The 18,324-nt window shown below is 39.6% G+C and overlaps 1 protein-coding gene across 1 annotated transcript in view; it reads right to left on the minus strand.

Moving 5' to 3' along the window:
* Positions 1-6,377: 6,377 nt before the first annotated feature.
* Positions 6,378-18,324, minus strand: part of LOC114664438 (alpha-1,6-mannosylglycoprotein 6-beta-N-acetylglucosaminyltransferase B) — a 61,278-nt gene continuing 49,331 nt past the window's right edge. Inside the window, 3 exon segments of the mRNA XM_051936239.1 lie at positions 6,378-9,308; positions 9,494-9,753; positions 9,853-9,927. Of these exon segments, the coding sequence (XP_051792199.1) occupies positions 9,110-9,308; positions 9,494-9,753; positions 9,853-9,927 (534 nt within the window). The 3' untranslated portion in view covers positions 6,378-9,109.

Below are 18,324 nucleotides of genomic sequence, written 5' to 3' on the forward strand. Positions count from 1 at the left end.
CTGGAGGAAATCGATGGAATCATTCTGTTTACCAAACAACAACATATAAAAAATGCACTGAAGTTCTATCTATCAACTTAATTTCTTTTTGCCATCTTCACTGAAGAAAATATTTAATTTCCTTTTTACCATTTACAAAAGAAATCAATCATTTTCTCGTTCATACTTTAATAGATGCATGAGATAATAATCTGGTGTCACAACCAGAATGTCTAATTATTATGAAATAGTATGAATAGTTACTAAGAGATCAATATCATTATAAGGTAGTATCAGATGATTATGTGATAACATGCCTGTTATTATGACAAAATGTCAAGTTTATATGAGAATGTATCTCATAATTACGGGATAGTATTTTTTAGTAAAAGTCAATGTTGTATTATGTTGACATCTTTGCAGATTCTCCTTTAGATTCTCACCCGTCCTCAGGACTTCTTTAAAAGGTAGGTGTGTTTGCTATAGTCATGTTTATTTATAGAGGTGATTAAAACTAGCCTACTTCAACTTTACACCTCCAGTATTTTATTTTTGTGTGTTCTTTCTATATAAGTTCATTTCTGTCACCTTAGAAAAATCAAAATTCTCATAAAAATATTATTTTTGTAGTCACTTCTTAAGTCCATCCATTCATTTTCCAAATTTGCTTAATCCTGAGCAGGGTCATGAGGACTTCTTAAGTCATCAAATATTATTATTATGAGTTAAATATTGTAAGACAGACAGATTAATCTATAAGGTAATAAAACAGACATTTTTCCCCTTGACATGACAATCATTTAGAATCTGACTGACATAAATGTGAACCGTATTATTTGCTGAAAATCATTTTGTCGCTATGGATGTGAATGAAATTAGCCATTGGTTTTATGAAACAGCCTTGCTATCCACTGTGTAACTGGGCTGGCTATAATGCAAAATGATATGAATAAATAAATAAAATACATGATAAGCTGCACATCAGTGCAGTTAAGTGTAGCCGTAGTAATTAAAATCATGGTCTTGTCACATGCCAATAATATTAAAGAAATACGTAAGAATATAACTAGATAAAAGTCAGTCAGTTGTTGTCTAACCGACTTAGTCCTAAGTAGTGTGTCTCCTTACTGAGAGGCAGCAGCGCTACCACTGCGCCACCATTCTGCCTACCAGATATTATTTGATCATCGCAAAGGAGTAGTTTGTGATAATGGTAAAATCTCTCTAAAAAGTAGGTATTTCTTTCATGATAACAACTTAAGAAAAAGTGTAGGCAAGTACTGTATAAGCTGGCTTTGTGTATTAAATCCTATTTAACTAATATTCCAAGATTTGCAGCTTCTCAAGGTTCTGTTTTTACATTGCTATGCAACCAATATATGAGTTTAAAGTTCTCTGTATGAAGAAATATTTTCTAACATTTGCAGTAACCAATCTCGATCTATACACTGTCTCCCCGTAATAGTGTAATATTTAATTCCGTTATAATTTTAAATATTCCTCTATTATTACTCCAATTAGTTAGGCTTAAAAATGTGTAACTCTTTCAGTCTTATCTCATAGCTCATATCCTGCAGAACTGGAAAACGAAATGTAGTTCTTCTCTCCAACAATATTGAAAAGACAACTGCAAATACACACACATGCAGCCTCATTGGTTTCGATCACCACATAGTGTGGCTCCTATATAACCCAACAAGTTATTAGCTGTTTTAATTTTCTCTTTACAGTGTTAAAGACAATGATGAATTCACCTGAACTTCAGGTCAATTTGCTGTGTTATTCTTCCTCATCGTTACCCGCCCATTTTGTAACTTTTACATTTCTCAGTATTAAATTCCCACATTTCTTGTAAATCTAACCTCTGCCCAGAGGCGTCTATAGCAATTTTCTTGACTCTTCTGTATCTGCTACCTGTCCTAACTTATTTTCATCCAAACATTAATAAATATTTACGCCACAGCAATCTCAGCAGTGATCAGTGGGAGAGCACAATTCCAACATCTCTCCATTTAGATAAAGGTCCTCATTCCATAATGAAACTAGTTGATCTTATTAAGCTTTTCATAAATCCAACTACAAAATAAGCAGTTATCAAATATTTGTGTTTTTTAAAATAAAACTCCAGAATCTCTTTATTCTGATTTGATGCAACACAGCTGATAACACAATTTCTTTACTAACTTGAATCACATGATAACATCCATTCATCTCTCTGTGATTCATGAGTGTGGCTTGGTCAGCATGATTTGTTTTTATTGTAATGGTTGCAATGTTTGCCAACTTTCAGCCTTTGAGATTTCCTTGGTTTGCAGTAACTGCTGAAAAACAGATGTTCAGAATACTGAGATACTGCCTCATAATAAGATTATTATACCATAAAAAGAAGACATTTATGTCAGTATAATAAGAAACTGACATCCATCCACTCATTATCGAACAATCTTAATTTGAAATGCTGACACACACTCTTTATTGTGACAAGCTACATTAAAGTGAATGAGAAATGAGTTTCCATAGCAGCCAGGCTAGTTTCCCTCCTCTAATTAGAAATGTGGTTGAGTCCAGAACTTTTATTTTTTTTTAAAGGAAAAGTAGTATAGTAACTTAAAAAATAAAAACTTTGAACGATCATTGCGCTCATTATTTCAAAATAGAGGACCTTCAAATCACATTAGTGTAGCACAGTGATCCCCAAATTCAGAGCTGCAGGGGACTGCGGGGACTCAGGGTTTTTATTGCAACGAATTTAAAAATCAGTGCATTGTGCTTACTTTTAATTGATCTCATCATTTAGTGAACTGTCTTTTTATTCACAGATATTTGTTTTTTTCTAAAACTTTAAATGCTTACGTTTCTTTTAATGTTAATGTTCGCTCTCTAAATTGCATGCAGATTCTGTTAGCACTGAATGGTGAGAAGAAGAAATAACCTCAGTGCCATATTCACTTGTCTGTTCATCTGTAAGAAACATTTCTTAATGAGCAGACACAAGAAAATGGCAGTGAAGTAACTGGTCCCCATTAGCATTCAATATAGCTTACACCCGTGTCTACACTGGTCATTTAAAAAAAAAAAGAAGTGTAGGCATTTAAAGGTATGGCAAGGAATACAAATATTTATAAATTTCAAATTACAAATACTTGTAGGCCACATAACTAAAAAAATCAGTTAAAAGTAAGACTGAAATATTGATTATGAAATTGGTTGGAGTAAAAATGCGCATTGATGGCCCCAGGAACTGAACTTGAACATCTCTCTTGTAGAGAATACAGGAATTAAAGAACGCAAAGCCTCTGGAAGAATTGTCTATCAAACAGCAGTCTGTATAGGACAACAGAAGTCTGATTTTATGTTGGGGGTAGCAGTGAATACACGTATAGAGGCGTTACACTACACGTTATGTCTGCATATTATGTCTGATATTAGAGGTGATGATAGAGTGGTGAGATTATTTTGAAGGTAAGCCATCCTTTGGTGTAGAAGTTTTCAAATCTGGTCCTCAGTATCCGACAATGGTTGCAGGTTTTTATTCTAAATAATTACGCAGTCAGCGCATCATTCTTAAATTTGATTGATCCCACTGTTTAGTTATCGGGCCTATAAATGTTTCCAGGAAATTCACAAATATTTCTATTCTTTGCCATAGATTTAAATGTGTATTGTTTTTTGCATTTTCTTTTTAATTTCCCTTTTCTACAACATTTGCTCCATTAATTGTATCCAAATGTTGATAATAAGAAGTGCAGTAACAGTTGCAAAGATTAAATGCTAAAGTGGAAGTTTTTATGCCATTTTCAATTTTTTGCTCATTACAAAACATTCCTTACAACAAGTAGACAGGTGTAATTGCTCCAATTTAACATTCAGTTTTGTCAGCATTTCAATACAATTAAGGGAGCAAACTGTATTGAAAAGGGTGAATTAAAAAGAAAATGGCAAAGGAAACTTAAGCTTTTCAAATTTTGGCAGAAATAAAAATATCTCAAAATTTCTTGGAATAAGAGAATGAAAAATGACAGCTCATTAAACAATGAGATCAATGAGGCACTGATTGTGAAATTGGTTGGGATAAAAACATAAAACAATAGGGGGTTCCTGAGGTCTGGAGTTGCAATCCACTGCTTCAGAGAATATCATTTCTGAATAGGCCATCATTACTTAATGGATCATTGCTCTTTTTTTCTTCAAGGAAAATTAAGATGTCTGGTTTTAATTTCCATGAGCTGCTTAAATCGCAGCCAGTGGACAACTGTGAGTATGGACTAGATTAACCATCATCTTGTTTTGAGCAACAGCAGGAAAAAACGCTTCACCTACTACTTTCAGCTTCTTGATTGTTTTGTGTTCTTGTACTTTGACTGTTAATTCTTTCCATAATCCAGACTTATACTGAGTGAGGTAATTATTGCTTGAGTGCTAAATTTTTAAAAATTATTTTAATAAATATTATTAATAAGGATGGGCTCTACCGCCCTCACCCCTTTGAGAATGTTATAATTAATTAACTTGAAACACAATTCTCGACAAATGTTTTGCTTAATGAAAATGTTAGAAATGGTTGGAAAATGGATGGATGGATGTATGGTCATGTTTTGCAGATAGGAGATCACTTGCTTCGTTCGCCAACCCCTGGTGTTGGGTAACCCGAAATACATTGATGTATGTATGAGATATATTGGAGTGTAAAGGTGTAGATGACGAACAAAGGAAGTAAAGAACCCATAGCATGGCACATTAGAAAGATGTATTGGAATATTTCTTTATACACAACATTTGTAGTAAAGATGGTGTGTTGTCCTTGAATGAGTTTTCCTTAGTGTGGAGTATCTACAACTTTAACTTTAATGTCAGATGAACGCCGAACTCTTGAGAAGGCTACATAAAGTTGTCCATGTCCAGGTACAGGGTCAGAGAGGTATATGCCAACTCTGTCCATGGTTTGTCCTTGGGATTTGTTGATTGTCATGGCAAATGCAGGTTTAATGGGAAATTGGCGTTGTTTAAGTGTAAAAGGTAATTCCAGGTCAGAACTTGGAAGGTCAACTGTAGGAATCAAAACAGTATTGTTAGAATGTGCTCCTGTAAGTACTTTTGTAGACTTAGCTAATGGGTGACTGTTTATGACTTCAGCGACGTTTCTCATTTCCACATACGCGAAAGCAGTATAGGCCATTGCCAGCTGGTGGCCTGATATTTACCCCGGTAAATGCAAAAGCAAATGAACTATTGTAGGATCCAATGCAGTCCATAAAGTTTTTTACTTTCGGGTACATTGTTAGTTAGAAGCTTCCTTAGATATTCAGGAAAATCATCTAAAGGAGGCAGTCTAACCTGACCCTTTTGACAACAACGTGTAAACTGATTAGTTGTAGTGCCAGTTGTTTCTTCAGGGAAGTTAAGTGAATGACAATGACAGCAAATGATATTCATTAATCCCAATGAATGTTCATTAATAGTGGACTCATTACAGAATGCGTTGTCAGCTAATTGGCGTAATTGTTTAGCGGCTGTTTGTTGTTCCTTTCTTTGCCGTTTATGTATTGCCTCTGCTGTTTGAGAGTCGCGTTGTAGGCACCTGCGTTCATTAATTGTATTCAGGTGGGCTCGTTTCTGTATGTCTGTCAGTTGAGATGTTTCGTTTTGGAGCCGTGACTCCTTTGGTTGCGTTGTTTGAGAAGCACGTTGTAGGCGCCTGCGTTCATTGTTTTTATCCAGGTGGGGTCATCTTTGTAGCCCCATTAGTCGAGCTCTTTCTTTTTGGAGCCGTGCCTGCTTTGCTTGCGGCATTTCAGACGCGCGTTGTAGGCGCCTGCGTTCATTGATTTTATCCAGGCGGGCTCGTTTGTGTATCTCCGTCAGTTGTGGTGTGTCATTTTGAACCCGTGCCTGCTTTGCTTCCGCAGTTTCAGATACGCGTTGTAGGCGTCTATGTTCGTTGTATTTGTCCATGCGGGCTCGTTTTTGTAGCTCCGTTAGTCGAACTGTTTGGTTTTGGAGTCGAGACAGTTTTGCTTCCGCGGTTTCAGACGCGCGTTGTAGGTGCCCACGTTTACTGATTTTATCCATGCGGGCTCGTTTTTGTAGCTCCGTTAGTTGAGCTGGATCATTTTGGAGCCGTGACCGTGACTCCACTAGTTATCCGTTGTCTACCATTAGTAATATGGATAATTGCACTTACTGTTAATACGGAGTGTTTTCTGTGGTTGTACTGTTAATAATGCATCACTGTAATGTGATTCACATATGCTATATGGTTTGGACGTGTGAGGATGGACGTTTAATACGGAGAGTTCGTTTATTCTTATTACCCGGACCATGCTGTGTAGTGTGAACGTTTAGTTCAGAAGCGTGTTGTAGGCGCCTGCACCGTTCGTACTTTCCTCGCGCCTTCCATACTATCTTTGTGGACCTTTGCGGACACCGTAGTGTCTTCCGTTTGACTCTGGGGTGCAGTGCAGAATCCTCTTTTCTGTGTGGCGTTAGTTGAGCTATTTCGTTTTTGAGCCGTGACTCCTTCGTTAGTTGAGCTCTTTCGTTTTTGAACCGTGACTCCTTCGTTCGCGATGGATCAGACTTCGCTTGCGGTTTATGAGATGCGCGCTGTAGGCGCCTGCGCACTATGTCTCCTGAGTCCATCGCCGTGTACCTGGGTCCGTGCCTTCCGGTTTACCATTCTCGGTTAGTAATATGGATTATACCACCTCAGTAACATTTGTTTGTGGCACTAGTAAACAGCATGGCCTTTCTGTATGTGTGTATTAAAACTACTATGTTTTCAAAGGGTGCAATTTACCTAAATAAATGTGAGGATTACTGTTGGTGGTACTTGTGAATGACACTAAGTAAAAGGGTAGTTTTTCCTTTTATGTGGACATGGTAGGTAACCGCACTGAATTTTATTTGGGTGTGGACACTACAGTAGTGCAAAAGTCTGTGATGGGGTGTGTATGTGCAAGCATTTGGGAGGGGAGGGGGTGGCACATATTTGAATGGAAGTATGATTAGGGTACTATTTCTCTGTGTTTGTATGCATGAAAACTGTGTGAAAAAGTGCACTATGGTACATGTTTGATAGCTTGACGGAGCACACTATGAAGCGTGTGTGCATTCAGTAGAAGACTGAACTGACGTGTTTATATTGTCATACGCATGAACCTGGGGAGTGTGTCATGGATAATGGTTTGGGTTGTTTCTGGGGGACGAAAATGAGTAATGCACCAAACTTAACATGGTTTCCACTTCCTCTAGAGTGAAAGAGAAGCAGCCTGAAGATGACTGACATCACTTCCAGTACAATCACTGCAAGTCCCGCCCATTCCAGTCTCCCAAATACTTAAACTGCTCCACAACTGACAATATCAGCGCTTAAAACCTTCATCATGATGAACTTTGTCAAAAAATAACTATTTCCTTTCATCCTTTATGATTCAGAACATTACATGAGGACAGAACCCCAACTCCTCCTCTCTTGTCCTTTGTGTTTTTACACTATATAAAATGATTAGAGATTTTCTACATGTATGAAAACTATGCTGTTGTTAGTGTGACTTTGTATACCAGTTTTAGTTTGTGAGGACTACACTGGGTGATATGCGCAAGACCCTAGGCATAAGGTTGCAATTTTCCAGTTGTGTGAGCGGAAATAAACAGAGCTGGGGGTAGTGAATTAAAATGGTGCTTCTTTTCTATGTATATATATGTGAGGACTGCAATGCATTGAATATGCCTGTACATGCAGACATGTTTGTGAGAACTACATCGAGATGAGTGTGTGTGTAAAACCACTTTACATTTATGTGTGTGTGTGTGAACTGCACTGAGGTGAGTGTACATGTAAATGCACTAAAGTGTGTTTGGAAGGGTGGCACTGAAAAAAGTGGGTCTGTAAATGCTGTGATGAATGAATGAGGGCTGTACTGGGAGAACGTGGTGTGTAAATCGACTGAGGTTTTTGTGCATACACTGCACTGCATTGTGCGTCTGTGTAAATGCCATGAAGTATGTGCAAGCACTGCACTGAAATGAGTGTAAAAGTTCATGATGTATGTATGTATGGTGATCTTACTGAAATTTGTTTGAGTGCATTATAGTATATGAAGAACATGAACTTTTGCTGTGTTTGTGTGTGAAAACAAGTGTTTATGGTTGTTATTTTTGCTTATGAGAGCAGCAAGTATGTAGAGTTGCAGGCGTTACTGGACTGTGTGATTACAGGTCCATATATCGTGCATGTAATGGCACTGATGTTTGTATAACTGCATGAATCTGTGTTTTGTACATTTGACTGCATTCACGTGTGTGTGTATGTACATCTTTGACCACCCTATAATGGCGTACAAATTTATATGACAGCTTGATGAGTACTGTGTGCAACCACAGTACTCAATTAACACACTTAGGTACATGTGAATATGCAAATGAATGTATGCATGTAGCTGACATGATACGCACTTCTCGACTGAAGCTTGTCAGCCAGCTAAGATGGCTCATGCACCCAGCTCTGATCTTGTAATTCAGCTTAACTTGTGGCCTATTGTCTAATTTTCTGCTCATGATCTGCATGAAGTCAGGCCTTGTCAAGGGCACTGGGTGCAGAATTCACCTGCCCAAGGGCAGGTACAAAAGGATTACTAATTGTAAACACTCAGACAGCCCTGCAGCCAGCCTCAAAGAATGCTGTCAAATGTTTCTAGTCTTAGTAAACAAGAGAGCCCTGGAGCCGCACTGCATGCCACTGGGATTTGAAATGCCTTCTGAAATAACTCTACCCTGCGGATGGCACTAATTAAGCTTTCAGAAGCAAATCCTTTGTGCTGCCCCATAGGGTGACAGCAGGCGATCTTTGCAGGCACTTTTTGCAACATCTGAATTTCCCCTTTTCATCCTGGCAAACACTGTTGTCCATCCACAGCCATTTACGTGTGCGAGGCAGACTGTCATGTAATGCCATTGATGATCCCCAAGGGCAAGCCCCAGGGACTATTATGAGGACTCCAGCTCACTCAACATGCCATGATTGTCCAGAGTAGGGCTGTCTGTGGCCCACTGTCTTGTACTGTCCTCTTGTCAGGTTGTAGGCTAGAGGTGGGGAGGGACCTCCTGCAGGGCAGGGAATTTTGACAGCTTCTCACAAGCATGCTGTGCAGAGTGCCACCTGACCAGCACGGAAGTCCCGGCAGGGACAGAGGCGCTGGTGTTTATGCTTGAAGCCAGCACAGCTGAACAGCAGTGGCTCTTTTTGGAGAAAACAGTTTTTCTTGCTTGAGGAGAAACCTGGAAAAACATGATTCATCTCCACCTCCATTTGATCACACTGGATCTGCAACCTGAAAAAGAAACTAGGTTAGTAATATACTGAAAACATTGATGCTCCCTGCACATGCTAACTTATCCACCCACCCTCCCACCTGCTTCTTACACTAGTACACATACCCTCCGATTAGGTAGAAGGCTTCAGGTGCTCCTCACTTATACTCACAAACATGAATAATCTATAGTGCGACAAACTCACTGTTGGAAGACATCCTTGCTGTTGATAAGGCTGAAGAAAGCAGGTTCACACACTAGGTTGCGGTACTGGCACTGCTCAGTACATGACTGACCCTCTTCAGAAACCCACAGCTGCATGGCACTCAGTGGAGGCCACATAAGTGGGCCAGACATGTTCGCTGGCCAACCAAATGCCATGGAGTTAGGCAGACGAACTAAGTATCTCCTTGGCACCTCAGAGGCATTTTGTGGAGCAACAGGAACATCAGGGGTGCAGAAATCCTGAAAAAGCAAAAAAGAGGTCACTCTGGGTTTGTGGGGCATAAAAACGCACATCATCCCCAGCTGACACCTTATAGCACAAAGGTGCATTCTGCTAACCTGGTAATGGATGTAAGCATATAAGCGCTCCAGCATTCCTTCACATGTGTACTCGTAGGGCAGGTAGGGCTTCACCTGGAAAAAAGAGCAAGAGCAAGTCTGTAAATGAGAATACTGATGAAGGCTTGTAATGGCCCTCACCTCTGCCCTCACAATGTCAACTAACAGCAGACTTTTGAGATCTTAGTCTTTGAGTTCTAAGAAAATTTACTGAAATCCACAACTCTCCCACAAAAACATTCACCTAACTGTTTATAACATCCACTTTCTGCAGTCTTTACTGAAACCCCAGATTCTAGACACTAGGACTTCATGCTCTGGCAACCTTGACATTGCTTGTAGAGGTTTCAGTCACACCTCAGCTTTGTCATTCTGTGAGCTTAATGTGGGCCTCAGACAAGGGATTTTTGGATCTCCTCATACTTATTTGACTCTTAAAACTCCATGTGCTAGTCTATTAGGCCTTCTTTTGAATTATAGATAGGTCTCTATAGAATTCTAATGTTTACTGTGGATTCAGATATTCACTTACTTTTTCACATACATTGAAAGTGCACAAATTCTTTTCACTGATGGCTGGCTTTTTGTTTTATATGTGGGTATTGGTTACTCCTTAGAGTTTTTGCAGAGACAACAAATGTGTATATTCTGACCCCCATTATTGACTCAATTTAATGCAGTTGTGTGGGGTAGGGGTGGGGAGATTTGTAGTAATTATAAAAGAACTGGTTTGAATAACGGTGTAGTAATTGGTGCTGCTTCACACATTCAGCATCCTGAGTACAACTGCTTAAACTGGTCCCTGTTTGTGCAGGGATTTATCCTGGGTAAAAGACACGTCTGTTAGGAGATTTTAAATTGGCCCTGTGTGAGCCCTGCAGAGGACTAGACCTCATCCAGGGTTGGATCCTGCCTTGCACCCAGAGCTGGTGGAATCGGTCCTGGGCTGTGACCTATAAATTTATTACTATTAAGTTATGAAAGGACAATGGATTTTGTGCTGCCTCCAGGCTCAGGGACTATAGGTGGCCCTCAGTCAGTACCACTTAAATCTTGGATCAAGCATTCATTGGAACTCTAGTCTTAACCCTCGAGAGGTGTTTTGGAAAGCACGCTAGACTTTGTCATGTCTGTATTGAACACAAGACCTGGATTTGTGGAGACTTCACTTTAGAACCTTAACACCAACTCTTAAAAAGATTCGCTGTACCCTAGACATAACTCTGTTCAACCTTCTTTGAGAATTCAGACTGAACTCCACAGGTACCAACAGTGCTTTTTCTCCAGACATTCTTAGATCCTCACTAGAACCTCAGGCCCCTGTATTTAGAAAAGTTACCAAAATTTTAGACACAACTCTGTAACCTACAATGAAGTCTCAGGCATTTAATGGAAACTCCAACCTTACATGCATAAAGCATCTTGGTGGGTCTAAGTACCTAAAACAAACAACTGAATACAGTATGCTACTGTTTTTTGTAATAAGAATAAAAATTATCTTTAAAGCCTCTTTAGAACTGAGTACTTCTAGTAGGCCTTTCAGGAGAGAAAATATTCAAAATGGATGAGCCTTGAAGAAGGAACAAAAAGTAGAATTCTCTTTGTTAAATGTCTTAATTTAGTTTGTTACAAAGCTCATAACAGATTTCCATTGTACTGTCTACAGTGAAGAACTCAGGGATATTTGTCAAAATGAAACTCTTATTTTCTAGCTACACATAAAATACAAATATATAGCAATAAAAGTTTTGGCGGTCCCTTTCAGCCAGCCAGCAGCAACAGGCAGAAGTGGAGCTGCTATTGTATATGCATCCTTGCGGAATGAAAGAAAACTGCGCTTTCTTTATCACACATACAAATATAGCTCTTTAGATTTCCCAGTTAAATGCACTGCAGACCACGAACAAAGCTGGCCATGAAGGACATAATGCATCTAATATCACTTTGCCAGAAAAAAACATTTTATTTTAATGGAAAATACTACCAAATGGATCTCCATTACCAGGACACTTATCTCAACCACTAATGCATCAATTCAAAATTGTGGCTCTAACTCAGTTCACACCTAAACTTTGGATATGCTATATTGTGGACACAGTCGTCATATTAAAAAGTGACCAGCTTAATGATTTCCAAAACCATATCAATGCAATATTCCCTGCAATCCAATTCACTATGGAAAAAGAAAGACACGGATTCATCAATTTCCTGGACATCAACATTGAAGGCTCTGAGGCTAAGGATCTGTGCTGGTATCCAGAAGGTTGCCGGTTCGAATTCCATCACTGCCAAAAGAGATCCTGCTCTGCTGGGCCCTTGAGCAAGACCCTTAACCTGTAATTGGCTCCAGGGGCGCTATACAATTGCTGACCCTGTGCTCTGACCCCAAGGGGTATGCGAAAACTAACAAATTCCTAATACAAGAAATTGTATAAGGCGAAATAAAGAACAAAAAAAAAAAAAAATTGAAAGAGGTAACGACACCACTCTGATTACAGGTGTTTATCGCAAGGAATGTTATGCAGACAAAATAGTACACTTTGTTCACATCAGGTTCACATCAAACAGTTACCCAAAGACATTCAGCAGACAATGCTTACATAGGAGACGACAGAGACCCCAACAAACAATAGACTCTAACCTGACCCCCCTTTCCACCTGGCACACACTTCCTTATCATCACAGGGTATCAGAAGGGACAGCATGTATCCTTTCCAGATCCGGCATCAAAATAGTGCACAAGCCTACAAACACAGTCCACGCACAGTTCTTTTTAATGCTAAAAACAGGAAATTGGCCAGCACCGACACAGAACACAGTTTACAGCATACCATGTGATTCATGCCCAGCTGTATATGTGGGACAAACACCAAAAACACTCGCAATACAGGAACATCAGAGTGCCATCAGAAGGAAGGACCCACGGTCCCTGATTTACACACATACACGTTCGACTGGACACACATTTTAAATCAGACTCCGCGCAAGTAAAATTCAAAGATAATGCTAAAAGTGCCACAGAACTGGCTGAATCGCACCTATCCAATGAAAACTCCATTAACAGACATTTGGACATGAACCCAGCATATGTAGGCTTTTAAACGAGGGAACATACACATAACAAGGGGGCTCTGCCCCCTGCTCTCTTCGCTCGCCTACCCCCGGCGTTTTTGAACCCGTGCCCGCTGGGCAGCCACGTGTGAGGATGACGCACGTTTAATACGGAGCGTTCGCCCGTGTCATTCTGGGGCCCCCCACTGTTAATACGGAGCTCCGTCCGTACTATTATGCGGTGCATTGTGGACTACAGCGGACCCTGTAGTGTTTCCCGTTTCAGTTTGTATCTCGGTCAGTCCAGCTTTTGTTTTTGAAGCTTTTGAATTCTGGTCTTCATTAACTGTAACCTGCTGTCCATGTGTTTGGCCCCCTCGTTTAACCTGTTTATGACGTTTTACTTTGCTTTCTACTCTGTCTTTCATTTCTGATCTCGCTTTATTCTGCTTTTGTTTCAATGACACCTGGTCTGTGGTGAATATATTTTTCCCTTTTTCGAGTAATAATTTTCATTTGTTTGCGATACTGTGATGTTTATCGTACTGTTAATAATGCATTACTGTAATGTGATTCAGCTACGCTGTATAGGTTTGGACGTGTGAGGATGACGTATGTTTAATACGGAGCGTTCGCCCGTGTCACTCTGGGTCTCCCCACTGTTACTACGAAGCTCTTTCTGAACTATTATGCGGTGCATTGTGGAGCACTGCGGACTCTGTAGTGGTTTCCCGTTTCACTTCGTATCTCGTTTAGTCGAGCTCTTTCTTTTTGGAGCAGTGCCTGCCTGGTCTGCGGCATTTCAGACGCACGTTGTAGGCGCCTGCGTTCATTAATTATTCGGTGTGCATGTGTTTCGTGCCTAGGTTTTTTTTGAAGCTCTTGCATTCCATTTTTCATCATCTGTAACCCGCTCTCCATGTGTTCATCCCCGTTCTTTAATCCCTTTATAAAGTTTTACTTTGTTTCCTACTCTGTGTTTTATTTCTGACCTTTCGATTTATCCTGCTTGCGGCATGTCAGACGGTTCGTAGTCTCTCTCGTTTTACTCTGGGGAGGGGGGGCTTTTTTCTGTAACCTGCTCTCCATGTGTTTGTCCCGGTTCTTTAACCTCTTTATGACGTTTTACTTTGTTTCCTACTCTGACGGTTCGTAGTCTCTCCCGTTTTGCTGGTTGAGGGGGTATTGGAGGGGGGAATGGCCTTTGTGTGGCACTTGCGCACTATGTCTTTTGCGTCCACGGGCAGGTCCCTGCCGTCCATATCCGGTTTACCATTCTCGTTTAGTAATATGGATAAATAAGACCCCACCTTATTAATCCTCCTTACCTACATCCATCTCCCCTCCCCCTCCTTATTTCCTATATATTGTCTTGGATTTCTTTACATCTAATCATTTTCCTCTGATGATGACTCCTAACAAGAGTTGAAAGCTTAGGAATAAAAAACTATTTTAAGATACGTGATTCATTTTTTCCCCCTTTGTGGATTTCCAGCTACAAATATGCAAACCGCACCTCTTTGCACATCAGATGCACTGGCCCACGTCCATTTTAAATAACACATCTGTAGATTGATAACACAGCACTTTTAAGTGAAACGACTGCAAACTATAAGTCATGTGCTTATATAAAAATACACATATAGCATTTTGGAGGCTGTCATCTCTTTGAATAAAAAATGTACCAGCAGTCACAACAGGTCTTGTTGGCGTAACCCTAAAATGAATTACAAAATTGGGTGCAAAACAGTTAATAACAGCTTTTGTCTTGCATTTATTCATAGGCACTGCTGCCTTTCATACATAAACAGCTGCTTGCTGAGAGACTGCATCATATGTGCAGATGATATAATAGTAAAGCTGACAGATGGCTATCAACAGATCATATTTGCCTGGGTGCAATTCCAATCAAAAAAAGTTAAGGCTCAAGAATTATGTTGTTTTGAAATAGGCATGAGAGTGGGTGTCAAGCAAAGGTTTTAGACACAGGAGTGCTGCAAATATAGCATAAGGCTGCCAATTCAGTCATCCACCGTCCAATTAACTATGATGCCAGGCAAAACGCCCAAAGTGTCTGTGCTCAACTGTAAATTAAATAAATTGGAAAAAGGTGTATACTTAATTATACATTGAATAATATGAAAAATGGAGCACCACCCAAAAAACATTCCAGTCATTGGTGGTTCTGTGCTTGAAAACAAATCGTGATGCCCAATTAGACATATTAAAAGACATGGCCTAGTGCACCATCCTGCTGGGAAATAGCATCAGACAGTGATAAATAGTGTGTTTTATATATGTATTCTAGTATATTATTTATTTACTTTATTTTTGGTTAGCAGGATTCTGTTCTTGAGGTTTAATTTTTATTTTGTTTTGTTCTCATCTTGTATCTTTGGTTTTTGATGTGTCATATGTCTTGATATCATCACACTGATAATGTCACAGAAGTGATACTATAAGTATAGCAGCACTTTCATTTTCTGTCACCCTCACAGTGGATAAACATTTTCAAAAATCTCTAGTGTAGTAAGCTTTAATTCAAAATAGGCCATAGTGACAGGTTTTGGTTATGGCTTCCCTGCAAGCAGGTCCTCCCACTTGCAGGGAAAACTCGGGGGTTGGTGACAGGATTGGCACTCCAGCCACTGCAAAAAAACTCACACTGTTCCATTCCATTCAAACTAGTGTGGTGCTGAGGTGAGCCATTGCACACTGTTCTCGGGTCCTAATTTGGGATCCTGAGGTGGTTGGTCATATGGTGGGGTGTGGCAATGAGCTGTATCAGTGTATGCTCCCAACCGTTCTCTCTTTTTGCCTTTGAATTTCAATTCTCAATTTGCCCATATGATTCTTGGTTGGCTGGTTTATTTGATCTCTTAGTTTTGACTCTTTACCTGTCCTGACTACATTTAAGCCTGTGTTTATCATCTCCTAGTCTGTATCCATTCGTCTCACAACAATCCTCACACAATTAATATAGCCCAAAAAAACTTTTCCCCTTGTCAGGTATTGTTGCATTGGAAGAACTGGACAAAAATCCTCTCGTCTAATCAGTCACAGTCCCGTATGATTTGTGGCAAGGTATGGACTAGACTTTGGCAGAAAGCTCATGGGTCCATGGTCCATGGTGGTGGTGGTGTGTAATTGTACAGGGTGTGTTTTAATGACACTCATTGTAGTAGTAAGGTGTTGTATCTTGTTAGCCATGATGGATGCAGTGAGAAGTCAAGAAAAATTACACTTTTTTGACAAAATGAACAGCTTTCAAAATGCAAGCTTTTGAGGCAACTGGGGCCCCATCTTCAGGCAAGATGTAATACAGAAACCTGGAATTCCCTGTCTTTATATAGACACTAGGACAGAGACCAGCATTGGAAAACTTTTAAGTGGGTAATCTTCAATGTAAAAATTTAACAGACCTCTAAGATTCATTTATAGCAGAGGAGGAGAACAATGTATAGTCAAGATCTTTTGATAAGATAACTGTCCAACAAAGTCTTTTGAAGATTTGATGAGTTTTCCATACAATGTGGATCTGTAGTCAAACTGTCTGGATCAGTCAGAGAGATGTAATTAATCCTCATATCTGGTCATAAAACACTTGTCTCTATTTAAACCATGTTGTAATGTGTTAAATTTTAGCATCAGTTTAACTTCCCATTTGTTTCTCTCTTGTTGTGTCTTGAAGTTGCCCATAAGCACTGTGACTTTAAAGCCCTCCTCACAGTGTCCATTGCTGCTAAAGTGAGCTCCTATAGGAACATCACTATTGCCATGCATAATGTGAAACCTGTGTAAATTAATTCTTTGGCGGAGTGTTTTTCCAGTTTCTCCCACATAGATTGCAGTGTTGGGACATTTCATGAAGAGATTTAGGTAGACCACATTAGATGAGCTGAAGGAAATTACCCCTTTATGTGGTGTTCTTGTCGGCAATCTGGTATAACTACATGATCTGTACTATAGATGTGAGAACACGTTTTTCAACTTTACTGCAGGCAGGGAGATGTAACATTATCTGTAGGTTTCACTCAGGGAGCTTCGGACAATTAGTTGTTGCAAGTTTGGTGGTTGTCTGTATGCCAGAAGGGGAGGTCCTGGTAATATATCTCTCATTGTGTCATCATTATTCAGTATTGGCTGAAATTAATTTATGATTTTTCAAAGTGCACCAAGATGTGGGTTATAGGTGACAACGGTGGGGAATGTGGTTCTTGTCTTTGTTTTTACATTCCAGAAGGTTTTCCCTGGGTATGGCAGTAGCCCTCTTATTTGAATGTTTGTTGTTTTGGGAGTATATCTTTGCCTAATGAAAATATTGTCCACTAAGCTCCTGTAGATGTTTATCGCGGTCTGTTGGTTCTGAGCAAATACAATTGTAATGTACTGTTTGGCTGAAAATGATGCAGCGCCTTACATGCTTGGGGTTGAAGCTATCACTTTCTCAGGTAGGTCCGTCTGTCTGTTGGTTTGTGAAAAACAGAGGTCACAAGAGTGTTATCTTTCAGGTGAATGATGGTGTCAAGCAAACTGACTTCTGTTTTTGAGTAATTCATCTTCAGCTTTATTTGGTGTGGAAAGAATTATATTCATTATGAAAATGGAGGAGGTCCTTTTCACTGGCAGTCCAGGTTCAAGATGTCATCTATGTAACAGAGCTACAGAATTGGTTTTAAGTCACATATTGACATGAAACTCTCCTCCAATTTTAGCATAAATAGGTTAATGTAGTGAGCTGCGAAGTGACAGCCCATTGCAGTCTCCATTTGTTACAAGTAGATGTCCTGTTCAAATGAGAATAAATTCTGTGTCAGAGTGAATTTTTATTCTTGGTATAACTGACTCTGCGGGTAAATCATGTTATTTTAGGTATTTTTCACAAGCCAATATGACATCATCATGGGGTATGTTTGTGTAAAGTGCCTCAACATCCATTGTGACCAGTAAGGTTCCCCCAAGTAAAAGGCCTATAGCAGACAGTTTTTTTAGGAAATCAGTGGTGTCTTGGATGCAGCTGGTAATATTGTGAGTGAGGGGTTTAAGGATGTGCTCCACTCATTCTGAAACATTTTCTGTAAGTGAGCCAATTCCTGAGATTACAGGCCTTCCTTGGTTCCCTTCTTGGTGGATCTTAGGAGGCATGTATAAGTAACCCATTTTGTGTTTCTCAGGAATTAAACTGCTTACATGATCTTCGAGGTCAAGAGAAAAGCTACTATCTTTTTTAGTTCATTCTTGTAGAGATCTGAGGGGTCTTCCTGTAGTTTGTAATTATGCATAGTATTGGACAATTGTCTTTGTGCTTCCTGTAGCCAGATGTTTTCATAATAACTAAGCCATGCCCTTTGTCTGCTGGTTTAATAATGATCTTTCTATTTTCCCTTAGTGAATGTACAGCACTAATTGCTAAGAGCAGAG

The sequence above is a fragment of the Erpetoichthys calabaricus genome, chromosome 14 (genome assembly GCF_900747795.2).
Source record: "Erpetoichthys calabaricus chromosome 14, fErpCal1.3, whole genome shotgun sequence".
Lineage (NCBI taxonomy): Eukaryota > Metazoa > Chordata > Cladistia > Polypteriformes > Polypteridae > Erpetoichthys > Erpetoichthys calabaricus.